The 14,382-nt window shown below is 43.4% G+C and overlaps 2 protein-coding genes across 2 annotated transcripts; both read left to right on the forward strand.

Annotated features, from left to right (window-relative positions):
* Positions 1–27: 27 nt before the first annotated feature.
* On the forward strand, positions 28–1,565 carry LOC122407932 (DNA replication complex GINS protein PSF1-like). The gene is made up of 4 exons (XM_043414427.1): positions 28–237; positions 332–396; positions 493–796; positions 945–1,565. Exons 1-4 carry the CDS (start codon positions 169–171, stop codon positions 1,086–1,088), a joined length of 582 nt encoding a protein of 193 aa, XP_043270362.1. The 5' UTR covers positions 28–168; the 3' UTR covers positions 1,089–1,565.
* Positions 1,566–2,254: 689 nt separating this feature from the next.
* On the forward strand, positions 2,255–14,287 carry cact (NF-kappa-B inhibitor cactus). The gene is made up of 3 exons (XM_043414415.1): positions 2,255–3,860; positions 4,836–5,188; positions 12,402–14,287. The coding sequence occupies exons 1-3, from the start codon at positions 3,325–3,327 to the stop codon at positions 12,791–12,793; spliced, it is 1,281 nt and encodes a 426-aa protein (XP_043270350.1). The 5' UTR covers positions 2,255–3,324; the 3' UTR covers positions 12,794–14,287.
* Positions 14,288–14,382: the final 95 nt, after the last annotated feature.

The raw sequence follows: 14,382 nt of genomic DNA on the forward strand, positions 1-14,382 counted from the left end.
TAATTGTGACAATGAGACTCGCGAGATGGCAAGGTCAGTAGTTTCTTGTGTCAAAAACCGAAAACAACTTTCGAACTGATTCTCTTTATTATTTTTTGAAACGTGATTGATTACGTTTGTTGACAAATAAATTTCGGGTTGAGACTGGAATTTCAATTAACGTTGAAAATGTTTGGCAAAGATGCTGTGAAATTAATCGCAGAACTCGATCTCACTGAGGATATACCACCGTTCAATGTGAATATTTTATGTTAACTTAACCTAAACAGAATTCAATTTGAATTTTCATACATGTATATATACATATATCCATTCGAATCATATGTTCCAGGACCGGGTAGTACAACAGGTTTTGGAAGAAATGCAAACGCTTTATACAGCTAATGCAAAAGACGCGTAAGTGAGGTGTTTCATTTTATTTTGGAATCATGAAATTAGCCCTGATGAAGACCATTTTTCCATTTTTTCATACATTGCTGAATTTCTCTGTAGGCAAAGCATGATGGCCGGTGACACTTCATTTTATTTGTTAGTACCGTTCCGGCACATTGTACTCAACCGTAACAAACGCTGTTTATTGGCTTATTTTTACAATCGAATGAGAAGATTGAGACAAATGCGATGGGAATTTGGCAGTATTCTACCACCTGAGGTCAATGCCAATCTCCTTCCGGAAGAAATACATTGGTTCAATACATACAGCGACGCGTTAGCGACTTACATGAGATCCATAGGCTACGCGGACGGTCTCAACCTGACCACTGACATTCATCCTCCTAGATCTCTCTACATCGAGGTAAAACAATCAAATTTTAAGCAATGAAAAGCTGCTAATTTTTTAGTGTATTTTCTGCTCATATTTTCTCTTATGTTTCTTCAAAAAAGTACAAATTATGTGTCAACGAATTATGAATTTTTAATTTTTTTTGTTGGAATTCTCTTAGGTCCGATGCCTTGTTGATTATGGCAGATTCGAACTGGAAAATGGACAAGTTGTAAATCTTAAAAAGGATGCTCATCATTTATTGCCGCGATCTCAGTGTGAATCTCTTGTACGACAGGGGATCCTTGAGCATATACGTTCTTAGTCGTGACTCGGACTTATTTAAGCAACTTTTTTCCTAAGCAAAGCCATTTTCGGCTCTGAGTCAACTCTCAGCATCAAAAATATACTGATGGGAGGTTGTGATTGCTTAATGAGAATCTACCTACCCTGATGATCTTATCTCAGAGACTCTAACTTGAGGGATTTCGTATTTGGAAAATGTGAAAAGTTTTCCTTCGATTTTTTGCGTGATACATTCATTCGAAAATCTCCGTCAATTACTTTTTTTCGTTATTGTTTTTTGTAGCTGGAGAAAAATTTAGGAGAATTGTTCACCGTTCCGAACTGCAATGCAATCGACTCATTAAAAAAAATGTATTACCATCAACCGAGAATATGCAACACTATACGAATCAAACTTGTCCGAAAACGCGTCGATACAATTCAGAAGCCTAGAAAACTTATGAATTCGAATGACAAAATTGTTGATAAATAAATTCTCATATTTTTCTACAGGTAACAGGTTTTCCGTGATTAAAATTTTTTTTACCCATCAAGTGTTTTCATCCACTGCTACAAATATTTAAGATATATCCACGGCTGAAACAATTGAGATGTTTATGCGAACATAATATTTATGTGCAAATTCCACATTATTTTATGCCATTACAAAAACAAAAGATACGCACGAAAAGCATTGCTGCTATGTATACTCTGGTACGGCTGATATGATTACGAGAACAAACAACCCTACAGGAAGTAAAGGGAAAAAATAGTTTAGCGAGGTAACGTTTAAATAGCCACAGGAGTATTAGGCATTATACAATGCGAGAGCGATTCCCAAGCGCAGCTGGTCGTCTCGAGGACGCGGGGTTTTCCCAAGGCTTTAAAACCCCGCGGGACGCCCCACTGCCGCGCTTGATACGATCTGTATAAACCTCCTTCAGTCGAGTTTACAAAAACTCGTCTCTGTTTGTACTAACTTTTGCGCATCTATAGCATCGATCTTGTTTGGTTGTGTGCAATTGCATTTCTGACTGCGCAAAAATCAGGGGAGAGTATTTTTCATACGCCTGCGGATGTTGAGGTAGCGATATACGAAAGAAACATGTGTATGTTTTATGACAGTGGTTTACGGTATTTTGGTGGCGCCACTTCCAAGTCGCGCATTTGTTGGTACTAATAAGATAGAATAGTAGGGGCGAAGGAGACTAGAAGGGGGAGCGAGGTTCAGGCGTCGAGTCGAGCGGATAGGTCGTAGCAGCCGAAAACTCGGACACGATCATCAGTCAGCTACGAAAGCTCACGAGCGAGTGTTAATGATAAACTTACTTGCTATTATCAAAAGTAAACGAAAAACTTCCATTGGACTAAGTAAAGAGAGAACGAACAAGGAAAAATAAACGAAACGTTTTTGGAGGAAAGACGAAATTACGCAATATAGGTCTCAAGGTCAGTGGCTCGTGTGTGTACGTAACTTCGACTAAACGAAAGTTACCCGTGCGTACGTTTTACAATATACGTACATTAGCGGTGAAACGGACTTGATTTTTTTTTAAATTAATCGAAACAACGCCACGATTGATTTCTGAACAAGAAAGCCAGAGGAGGAATCGATACAATTCAACGACGTTTTTTCCTCGCTGGATACGCGATCTGCTCGGTTGGGCAACGTCAAGTTTGGAACGAAAAAAAAACATCGTTCACAAAGTCCAACGAACGAAACGAGAAACGAAACGAGCGATAATATCAATAATAGTAATAATAACTAAACCAGATTCTGGAAACTGTATTGCAACGGCTGTGCGTAAAAGCGAGTGTACATGGGAAATATTGTAGTGACCGTGAAATAGAAAGGACGTGTGGAATCTGTAGCAGATGGAAAAAGTAAAGTTTTCAATCAAGAGAAAAAGCATCTATCGATTCTAGCAGCGATCAACAGTGTTGAAGTAAAATATAAAAACAGCATCGAGGCGTCACAGGAGAACTGCGAGTGAATAACCTGAAAATACCTCGTACCAATGTGGGCGAAAGACCGTAACGCATATTCGAGATCATTTCACGCAAGGTTTTGAGAGGTTTGTTCCATTTTGAGGCTTTAGAGGTTAACAGGTGAACGCGGAAAAGTAGAATCGCAGCTTCGTGAACCAGAGCTGTTCGTATGAATGTTCGAGTGAGCGATTTCTATGCTGTTTCCGTTGTATACAATCCTGAAAATTGTCGATTGACATCGGGAATACTTTCACTAATAGTACGATCGATACTAGAAATAAATAAAGATGTGGCAACAGTCGAGCAACGAAGGCACAACTAAGGGGGTGGTGTCGAGTGTCGAGGAAAGCTACGGAAAAGATTCGAGCGCTCAACAAGATTCTGGAATCGTCGATTCAGGTTTTTTATCGTCCGGTGGAAATTTATTGACATCTGAATTTGGAATCGAAGAGGACGAAGCTCGTACAAGCAACGAGTCTGGTAATCAACAAAAAGGAATATCAACGAGTTTCGAGGATAAACCTCCATCCGAGGATCAGCGTGGCAAGAATTCTGCTGCAACGGATCCCATGAGAGTCGACAGCGGATTAGACCTCGGGCTGAGCGAAAGCCTTAGCCAATTGAGTCTCAAGCAAATCAATCTTAACCGTTTTGAGCATACTAAAGTTCAGTCCGAGCCCACCGTCGAATTGAGACCGGTTGTCAAGAATTCTAACTTACAAGACCGAGATTCTATCCAACCGCAAAGCACCACCCAGGGACCTCAAGGATATTCTCAGGAACCTTGGGAACTCTATTACATGCAGGATGAAGATGGCGATACGTTAGTACATTGAATTATTCCGTTGTTTCATTAAATTTTCCCTCTCCGTTCCTGAGACATTCCGATCATGCTCGTGCACGATAACCAGAAATATCATTACCTTTTTTTCCAATGCAATTCCAGCTGCTAATTTCATCGTTGCTTTAAGACAAACATTGCCTTAGAATTTTTCCATTGCATGAGGCTGAAACCCTCGAAAACGTGGGACGTTAAAAAATTTAATCTTCTTCAATAACAGTGCTTATAATACTAACGATATAAATACTAACTGTCAAAGGGATTTCTCAAACTCCTAAAAATGGTAAAAGACAAATCTCAGCCAGCGGTAACATAAAATGGCATCAAACTTATTTGTAAAATTGTTTTTTTGGGTGCGAGCCAAAAACCAAAAATAACACGCTATCCAAAGATAGTGTTTGCATAACAGAGCGATCTTACCGCGCTAGAACGTCACTGACAAACTATTCTTTGAGAAATTAGCTCGAGATACATATTTGAAGACACGTGATATTTTGAAAATATTCCATTCGCCTGCTAATTGTCAATTTCAAATGGGCCAGTAAAGTATTGAGAAAGCTTTTCCAAAAGTAATAAATACTCATCGTCGTAGAGAGGATTTTTATTGATGAAAATTCAGATCAATTTTCTTCATTGAATTCACATTAAAAACCACGTCATCCCCGTTAGAGTTACACAACAATAAAAATCCGGTTTCACGAGTGACGTTCCAAGATTTTTCTCAAGTGACGCGTCGTTGTTGTTATATTGCGATCGTGAATGGAGCGCGAAATGCGCAATTTTTCCTTACGTAGATCAGCCGCGTCATGCACTCGTGTCACGATCTTTGACGGACCGATGTCCTCTCGTTCAAACGAGGAAACAACACATTCAGCAGTAGAAATATGACTAATTATCGCGTACCACAATAACCGTAATAAAAACTAATAATCTTGATATTTTTTTCCCAAAATTCAGACAACTTCACATAGCGATCGTCCAAGGATTTTTGGAAGCAGCGTTCAGTCTGATTAGAATGGCGCCACATCCGTTGCTACTGAACATACTGAACGACGATTGTCAGGCCCCGCTGCATCTGGCAGTCCTTACGAGACAGTCGAGAATCGCACGGAGGCTAATTCTCGCCGGTGCGAATCCATCGATTCGAGACTTCCGAGGAAACACGGCGCTCCACTTGGCCTGTTACTCCGGGGATCTGGCCTGTGCCAGGGCTCTTACGGACCCCTTATCACCGGTCGAAAGGAATTACCTTGCCAACAGTCCGAGAATACCAGCGCTTCCGCAAAATCTCGAGCAACGAAATTACGATGGTAAGTTGATCATCGGCTCGTTGTCGCAACGATCCTCTTACATGCGACGATCAATGAAAAGCACCCAGTGCCGAGCGAGGCAAGGGCAATTCGTTATCGCTCTCGCGGTTCCGTTGGTGGAATCATCGCCTTATTATTTCTTCGAGAGCCCGCACGATCTTGCAATCGATACAATTTGTACGATCATGAGAATGCGATTATTTCCGTAGCAATGAAGGAGCAACGTCACCTTCGTCGCACGAACTCGGCAGCCTCGTCGTTCACGTACTCTCGCTCTCTCCTCCCTCCGCCCCGTCTCGCCCCGCCCCCCTCTCCCGTCTCAGTGTCTTCTCCCCGAGGCCGGGGAATCCCCGCAATTTGGCGGCCGCCTACGCTACACAAATGTAAGCACTTTTCTCTTCGCCTCTCCCTCCTCTCTCCTTCGGCCCTGTTTCTTATCCCGTTATTTCGTTTCTTTCATTTTTTTTCATCACCCCGGCGGGCTTTTGACATTCATGAAATGCTTAACGCTCTCTTTTTTTCTCGTAATCACGGAATTTTTCACTTTTTTCCGGTCGGAATCGACTCGGGGCGTCGCTGCTCATTTTTTTCAACTCTTCACATCCTTGCGATCGTTCTCAACGCTTCGGAGCTTCTTCCTGCTAAATACGATCGAATTCAACTGGAGTTATAATGACACGCGCTCGCTTTGATGTTGATTTATCCACGCGCAACCTTCCGTGTCGACAATTAGCGTACTTTTTTTCATCATTAATATATTAATTTTCCACGACTCGAATATGCTTCCGTCGCAGTAGTTCGCGGCGCGATCAGCTGCTCTCTACCGAGACGCCTGTTGCGGGCAACACGCGCGATCCCAAGTTGCGTTTTACCTGCTGATGATCTTCAAAATATAACCTCGAACAGGCGCACCGAATGCATCAACCTTCGATTCTCGATCGGATCAAATCTCGTGGGTTGGATATTAAAAAATATGAGCAATTGGAGGGAGCGGAATTTGAATCTCGTACGAGTCGAAAGTAAGATTTTTTTTTCGATAAAACGGTGATTATTCTTTAATCTGTTCGGCTCGCAAGTAAATAAGGCGCTCGCATAAAAGATTTATTTAGCTCTGACGCACTCAGGACCCGCAAAGGTCCGCCCCTTGAAAATATTTTCTCAATCAAAGCATGACGACGATCATCAATCGAAATATCCGTAAATTTAGTCATCGAGCCGGCAACGCTCCAAGTTTTATTTACTTCATTTGTTTTTCGCGTTCGCGTGCATCAACATTTTCTGAAGATTTGCAACGAGTCTGGGAATTCCCGAACTCTTGGCGCCATGAAATTCATATCTCAACTCTGTTATTGCAACTCGACCGTGTTGAGCTCCTCGTATCGTAAACGCTTGGAAAGAAGAATAAAAACAATCGGTGATTCGATCGTGATTCGATCGTAGAAAAATATCATTTAAAAATAACGTTATTTCTCATTTTGGAAATGGAATCACGCTCCAATGACGACGAGGAATCGCCCGTGGCTCTCGATATAATTGGCTTCAATAATCGAATGAATAACAAATTGGTATTTAACATATTCCCCCCAAAATCATTCGAGTCCGTCGACCGTGTATCGCGACGCTGCGAAGCCTTCCTAAGGAAAGACGAAAGGAATGAGTTTATTCCCCGTTGACGAGCGATGAGATCGTCGATGAAAAATGTCGTGCGACGTGTTTTTTCCTCCGGCGCTGAGACTCGATTAGTCCCCGGTAAATTCGCCGAGACCTCGCGGCCGCTCGTGTCCCAACTTTTTCCCATTTTTTCTCTCAATTCGTATTTACGAAGCATTCGTCGCATTTAACCCCGTAACCTGGAAAAATAGGCTGTTTGCGGTTCGCAACGACTCTGTACAATGCCCGGACGGGGGGCCGGAACGAAGACGCGCATCCCACATTTGTAACAAGGCCAAAGATTATTTCTTATCACGTGCGGTACTACCTGTGCGGCCTCGATGCCGAAGAAAAGGGAGTGACGCGACGCCACCACCTCGCGCCGTTCGAGCCGCTCGATTGTCGTAACATTCTCGAAACTCTTCAAAGCCCCTTGACTCATTGGCAAAATTCTACAAAATATGCTCTCCGGTAAATCCGGGGGTTTAACATCGACCGGGAGGCATCGATCTCACCGAAAAAACCGCGCGATTTCCTCCTCATCTTGGGTTTTTTCTCCGTCGTATTTTCTCGAATCGTCAGGACTGTGGACAAGCTCGGGATTTCCAAGGCTCGTCAATTTTTGAATTGTCGTACTTGTCATTCCCCTGGCCGAGCGTTTATTCGGGATATTGACTGCGCTCATTCGTTGTTTCGTTGAGCATTGTCTGCGCGAGCGTTCGAGCTTTATCGCAGTATCGTACCGTACCGGGAATTTGACGAATATCCCAGCTGACTAATAAAAAAATGTCAAGTTCGAGGAGACCGAAGAAAGTTGTTATTCCGCTGTAAATCGATCATTTAATTTTTCGCTCTCGAGTTGGATGCAACGTCGCGCGAATCCCGCGGGAATGATTGGGAGCCGAAAGAATGCGGTGACGCGATCCGGAAAATAAACGAAACTCTCGATTCTCCGAATTTCGAGAGGAACGTTCTTGGGAGCGATACAAAACTTTCGCCGAATTGCGAAGCCCCGAGGCAGCCAAAGCCTTCTCGTCCTCTTCGTCGGGTAAATCCCGTAATTCACTCTCACGCTTCTTCCGGGTTTCATCGCGGTCCAATTGTGGGGATAGCGTAACCGTCTCCCCCCTCCCGCTTAACCCATCCAAGGACCTTCCAAAAAGAGAGAGTACGATCTTGGGTTATTAACCGCGACAGCGATCGCTAACTACATAACGACCCGAATTCAACCACGGAAACTTGTCCAACGTGTCGGTCATTATGAGCCACATTTTTTCTTTTTTCTCATTAGAAATTTCATCCAATTCTCCGGCTTCGAGTTTGCCGTCGAGTTTTTCTACAAATCATTTTTCCACCGTCTCTTCACGATTCGCCATCGATTATAGTTTAGCTTCGAGATTTCGATAATTTTCATACTTCACATTCGTTTAAGGAAGTCGAGGCCGTACAGTCATTTTTTTACCCAAAAGTTATGACCTCTACCTTTCAAAAGTTAGGCCAGTTTACAGTTTGGCAATGTTGCATACACTTTAAACAAGAGTTGGGAAAAAAAGACGAAAAACTGGCGAAAGCTCAGTCGAAAACACGGACGGTGACGATCCTAGTCTCAAAAAACTGCACGGGAAACAGATTAGTATTAATATAATTTCAGCAAATCTCCTAATAAATCTGAAAAGAAAATTGACATTATTCAGCTAGCTCAAAAAATTTCATATTTTTAGCATCATTTTTAACGGAGATATCACTTTATATTTCACATTTCACTTTATAAGATGCAATCGGTTTAAGGAAGTTGAGGCTGTACAGTCATTTTTTTTACCCAAAAGTTATGACCTGTACCTTTCAAAAGTTAGGCAAGTTTACAGTTTGGCAATGTTGCATACACTTTAAAGAAAAGTTGGGGAAAAAAAGACGAAAAACTGGTGAAAGCTCAGTCGAAAACGCGAACGGTGACGATCCTAGCCTCAAAAATTCAAAAAACTGCACGAGAAACAGATTATTATTAATATAATCTCAGCAAATCTCCTAATAAATCTGAAAAAAATTGACATTATTCGGCAAGCCTTGCTCACGTTGCCCAAAAAATGTCATATTTTTAGCATCATTTTTAACGGAGATATCCCTGAATGTGTCTTGACTTCCATAAGATTACATGTTATTTGGTCCAAATTGTTATTGATTTTTCTCAGCAACAACGCTCCTAAACTGTCTGAAAATTTAACTGTTTTTTTTTTTACACTTCACTTTATAAGATGCAATCGGTTTAAAAGCGATGACATCATTTTCATTCTAATGCCTCAACTTCCTTAAAAGCAATCACATCATTTTCACTCTAATGCCTCGACTCCCTTAAAAAAATAAAAGAAAAGACTAATGCAAAGAATTTTTGGCGAGGCGAGAAAAGCCCAGGATTGAGAGCCGAAAAAATAGGCAGGAGCAACACTTTTATTGGCGAATTTCGCCCAAAGTATTTGGTCGGAATTCTCCATGACGATGGTCATTATCGACGAAAGAGATTGCAAGAGATTGTTCGGTGTTCGAGTAGGTATAAGAATGGAAATAGCCCTGGACGCGGCAATCGTATTTGATCGAGCAATAATCGGATAGTCGGTCTTTGTACGTCGATCGGGATTTCCCAACGTAGGACACAATACGTTGAGCCAACTTGTTGGCTCAACGATAACGATGACGATAATCGCGGCAATATTCCGAGCGAGGATTCCGCTTTCTATTAATACGGGGGGCCACCGTTCGAGCTGGAGGGAAAAAAATGGTATTTTTGCCTTCTGATCGACGCGTTTATCTCGGTGAAAATCCCGAATTCGAATAATCGATGGAGCTACAGTAATACAGAGGTGAGCGGAGCGACTGCATCCACGTAAAAGTGGATACGCGGGCGCGCGCGCGCGCACTCGCTCACGCTAGCGCGTATATAGAAACGATTCGAGTCTGGAGAACATTGGGATTTCCCCGGCGAAACGAACGTTCGAGTTACAAGTTTCGTAAACGAGTCGTGAACTTTCCATCCATTGTTGCGGGAGAAACACGCCGAGGCGAGTTTGCTTTTCGATGATGCGATGCGCCGTCTCTTCGATTTTCAATGTCTCCCGAAACCCTAAATTTCCCACGATATTTAGCGCTTGCGCCCACCGACGACGGCGACATTAATTTCCGGTTAATCCGAATTTCCCTTCGATCGGAAGTAACAACGGTCGAGCCACGGACGCTCTCGAATTATTTGAGTCTGCCGCGCATCCCGACACTTGACTCCATCGAGGACAGTACTCGAAGATCAGATTCGAATCGCCGATCGCATGATTGCCATAGGCTCTCTTCATTACGGAAACATTTGCCGATGACACTACGGTGATAGGGCCCGTTGAACGGCTCGGCTTCGCTCCGGATTGCGTAACCGAGATTAGCGCTAGTTTGAAAAAACAATTCGGCGAATGTTGCCCATGGTATTATCGTCGTTTCAACGATAATCAATGCAATCGCCCAGATTTTCATCGACACTCGATCATTTTGGTTGGTGGATGCGCCTGAAAAATAATAAAAAATCATCGAATAATCGATCCTCCGATATTTCGCGGAGATAGACCACCCACTTCGATCTGATCAGTCTCGCCGCGTCATTCAAATTGTTTTCAAACTCTTTTATCAGCACCACTCGAGGAGCACCGCCGGATTATTTTTCTTCAATCATTCAATCAGAGAATAAATCGTGCTCATCGCTAATGATAATTAAAAATTATTTCATCTCGGACAAACGATGCTTTTAGTCACGAGATAAATCGTAATACCTTAAGACAATATCGCTCATTTCGTGAAAAAGGGATTCGTTTTCCACTATAAAATGAATTTTGTAACGGGAAAGAAATAGCGCGACGGGGCTCCTCGTTCATTCGTGGAATTATTTTTCCTCTTCGTTCCTTCATTTAATCTAAACCGGAAGTTCAATGGTTCAACAATCGTGTAGCTTTCTCTCAATAGTTTTGACATGTTTCGTGGTGACACTTGTCGCACTGGACAAACGTCATACTGACAAAGGGAGTTGAGCGAGCTTCGTAATTATAAAATGGCATTGTGGAACTCGCGAGAGTCGATATTTCTCGTGACTTTCAGGTGACACAGCAGCACGCGGCGTATGTATACGGGAAAATCCCATCGTAACAGCGCACGTCCGTAGGCCTTATATATGTCTGCGAAGCCCCTGTATCGATGCATCGTCCAAACGTCCAATCTTATTTACGTCGTTTTAATCATTGTTACATATGCATTGTATACATATTTCCCCGTGTTTGAGCGCCGAGGCGGTCTTTCGCGTAACCGTATCGAACGATCCAAAAGTCATCGATTTTTAGAGCAAAAGTAAACACTCCTTCGATCTGTTCGCCCATTTTTATATTAATTTGAAAGAACGAATAATCGGGGTGCAAGAAATAACTGGACTTGATCGTAGAAGATTGCCAGTTCGCTCGTCCCGGTGAAATGAACGATGGAGCGTGTAGCATTTTATTTAGTCAAATTTGTTTCCCGTCTGGAATAAAGAGGAATGCCGACGGTGGTGAACGACGAGCCGTGCCAACAGCGGCGAGTTCCATCAACGAAAACCACGATGAAAACGAGTTGCATCACTAGACGATGAGGCACATGGACTATATATACCCTAAGCGTGCACGCTCGGTAGAATCCGCGTTCGTTGCACGTACAGAGCTATCCCCGCAGGGGCAGATGTTTAACTATTTAAAAATACTCGCTGTGGAGCTATTTTCGAAAGGTTTGGAATCTACCGCTGCTCGGGAAGCCCCACGAGAGCGCGCGCGCGCCTCGGTCACGCCGTCGTGCTCCTCGCTTTCTCTTTCTCTTTCGACTTTTATTCATTTTTCAACATTTCTTTCTCTTGCCCAAAATTTATGAATCGTCGAAATATGTACGTGAGCGCGTGTGCCATCAACTTTTATCAGGCACGGTGACCGCCAACGCGAACCGGCGTTCGCTTTGACCTGAAGACGGCACGCAACTCTGATAGGATCATTTTTATCGGTGCTTTATTCCGTTTTTTTAAACTGGGCAGCAGACGATTGACGCGAAAGAAAATGAGCGAAGTAGATTGACGCGAAAGAACGAGGGTAACGTAGCACGCCCTTCGTCTCCGGAGGAGGAAGTAAAACATTTTTCGCGAAGCGATTTTCATTCAAATTGAACGGCCGATCCATCGCGGACTCTTTAATACCGATGAACACCGTCGATAATGAAGCATCGGTAGGGTGGCGGCGATCTCGTTGTCAGAGCTGTGGGTGAATCGGTAGTGCTAATTTTAACTTTAGCTTTGATCGTTGCGGGCCTAGTTTGGACCGCGGGAAATGAGCCAAACCTCCGTCAGTGATTCACCGCGCGTCTTCCTAGTTCTATCTATAAACCGGCATTGCGACGAGGCCCGTGACTCTTTCTGTGATAAAGAGTGAGCGTCCTTTGGGGAGCCAAATTTACGTTGATTTTTCAAGTTTGTACCGTGTCCACCATTTTATCGAATGATTAACCTGAGTTTTTGTTGTTTCAGGGGAAATGTGCCTGCACGTCGCAGCGGCCGGGGGTCAAGTCGACATAGTACAGCACCTTTTGCGCCTGGGCGCCGATCTGGAAGCGAGGGAGGGTCTGTCCGGAAGAACGGCGCTTCATCTCGCCCTCGAACGAGGCTGCCGATCGGTCGTAACGTTTCTTCTGCAAGAATGTCGACCCTGTCTGGACGCGCCGACCTACGCTGGGATAACGGCTTATCAGATCGCGATATGCCTGGACGCTCAAGTCGCTCGGGAACTCGTGAGACTCGGTGCCACGCCCGAACCGCTCCCCGAAACCGATGCCGAAGCGAGCGACGAATCGGGGGACGAGGACGCTTCCTACGTGCCGGCTATCGCCAGGCTCACCCAAGGGGTCGGAGTACGAGCTTAAAAAATAAGATTAGTTGCTGAATAATCACCCATTAGTTTCTGCGAGGACAACAAATTTAGCGCTCTCGGATTTTCTGAGCGTGGAGGGCAGCACGGGAGCCGGGGGTGGTGAATTTTTCGCACCGGAAGAAAACTCGATGTCTTGAAAGCTGATAGAACAAATTTTATCATCCCTCGAACGAGTCATGTCGATTCGCAAAAAGAATTTCATCACGCAAGAATGAACGCTGCGACGTGACTCGGATTAAATCTGAGGACAATAACATCCGAATTAACATGATCGATTTGTGCTCGATTAAATTGAATTGTAACATAAATTGGAGACGCGCCTAGTGAAATCCGTCGAGAGATGCCACCGTATATTGCGTTCGATGGCAAAACTTCATTTTATTTGCGAATCAAGTGAAGCCCGAAAATGCGAGGCGGCCCGGAGGTACTGATGGCACGAGACGAGCCCGATGGAGCTTGACGCTCGGCGAGATATCAATAATTACGTTGAATTCGAGTAAATCACGAAGAAGCGGCTCGAAATTTAGAAAAAAATTATTTTTGTAAGCATTGAGCGTCTCTCAAGGCGATACTACATACGACACGGCGATCAAACGCTGAGCGCAAAACATGTAATGGAGTTATCCGAAACAAGAGATGTTTCGTAGAAAGAAAGCCTTAAACTCTATGGAAATCTTTCGTTCGATTATTTTGTTTACCTGAAACGTGAATAAGAATTTCGATGGTTCAAGAGTTTCGCTCGGTTAGCATCGCACGCACTCTTTTCTTATGTTATCGATTTGAGTCCTGTATCTTCCTTCGATGCGAAACGCCGACTCCCGTCCCCGCGGTCACGAGTTTTCGGGGGACATCAATTTTAATAACTATCAAGCATTTTTTTTCGGATAATCGATAATTAGAGGAACAAAACTTGTTCCGATTAGTGAATTTACGGAGGAGAGTGCTTTGTCGCTGGTCGCATGAAATGTGAACCGTTTGGAGCATAGCATCATCTCCGTGCCAAATTAATAATCGATCGGGCTGACTCGTTCGCACGACGAATCGCAAGGGCAAGTCAAGGAAGATACACGCGAGGTGAAAAAAGTAAAAATGTGCGAATGTGTGCGTGTTGAATGCTTCTGGTTTGTCATGCGTATGATGTGATTCGATCGCCGAACGGAGGCCTCTGTTTATTATTCCAATGAATATCGGGAGACGTCGTTGGTCTGTCAAACCGTTTTTATCGATTAACGAAATTTTAATGTATCATTCAAACACCGAATCATCGTATAGCTGTGCATCGATTTGCAATGATATTCCATGAAGTACGGCCAATCGTTCTCGCAACCGCGTCTCCTATCTTCATTACCACGATCCTTGTACATAGCCATTCCCTGAGACAGTCGCGTAAGTCGTCTATAATTATTAATATTATTATTATTATCATTACGATTATCATATTAACTATTATATATTTTTAAAATACATCTACGTTTACAAAATTGTACACTACTGTTCGTTCAATTGTCTCCTCTTCGAGTGTTACTCAACGCGCTCGTGTCCGTCCTCCAATCGCAGTCTCCTTCATTAACCGTGATGATC

Source organism: Venturia canescens, chromosome 3 (genome assembly GCF_019457755.1).
Source record: "Venturia canescens isolate UGA chromosome 3, ASM1945775v1, whole genome shotgun sequence".
In the NCBI taxonomy this organism is placed as follows: domain Eukaryota; kingdom Metazoa; phylum Arthropoda; class Insecta; order Hymenoptera; family Ichneumonidae; genus Venturia; species Venturia canescens.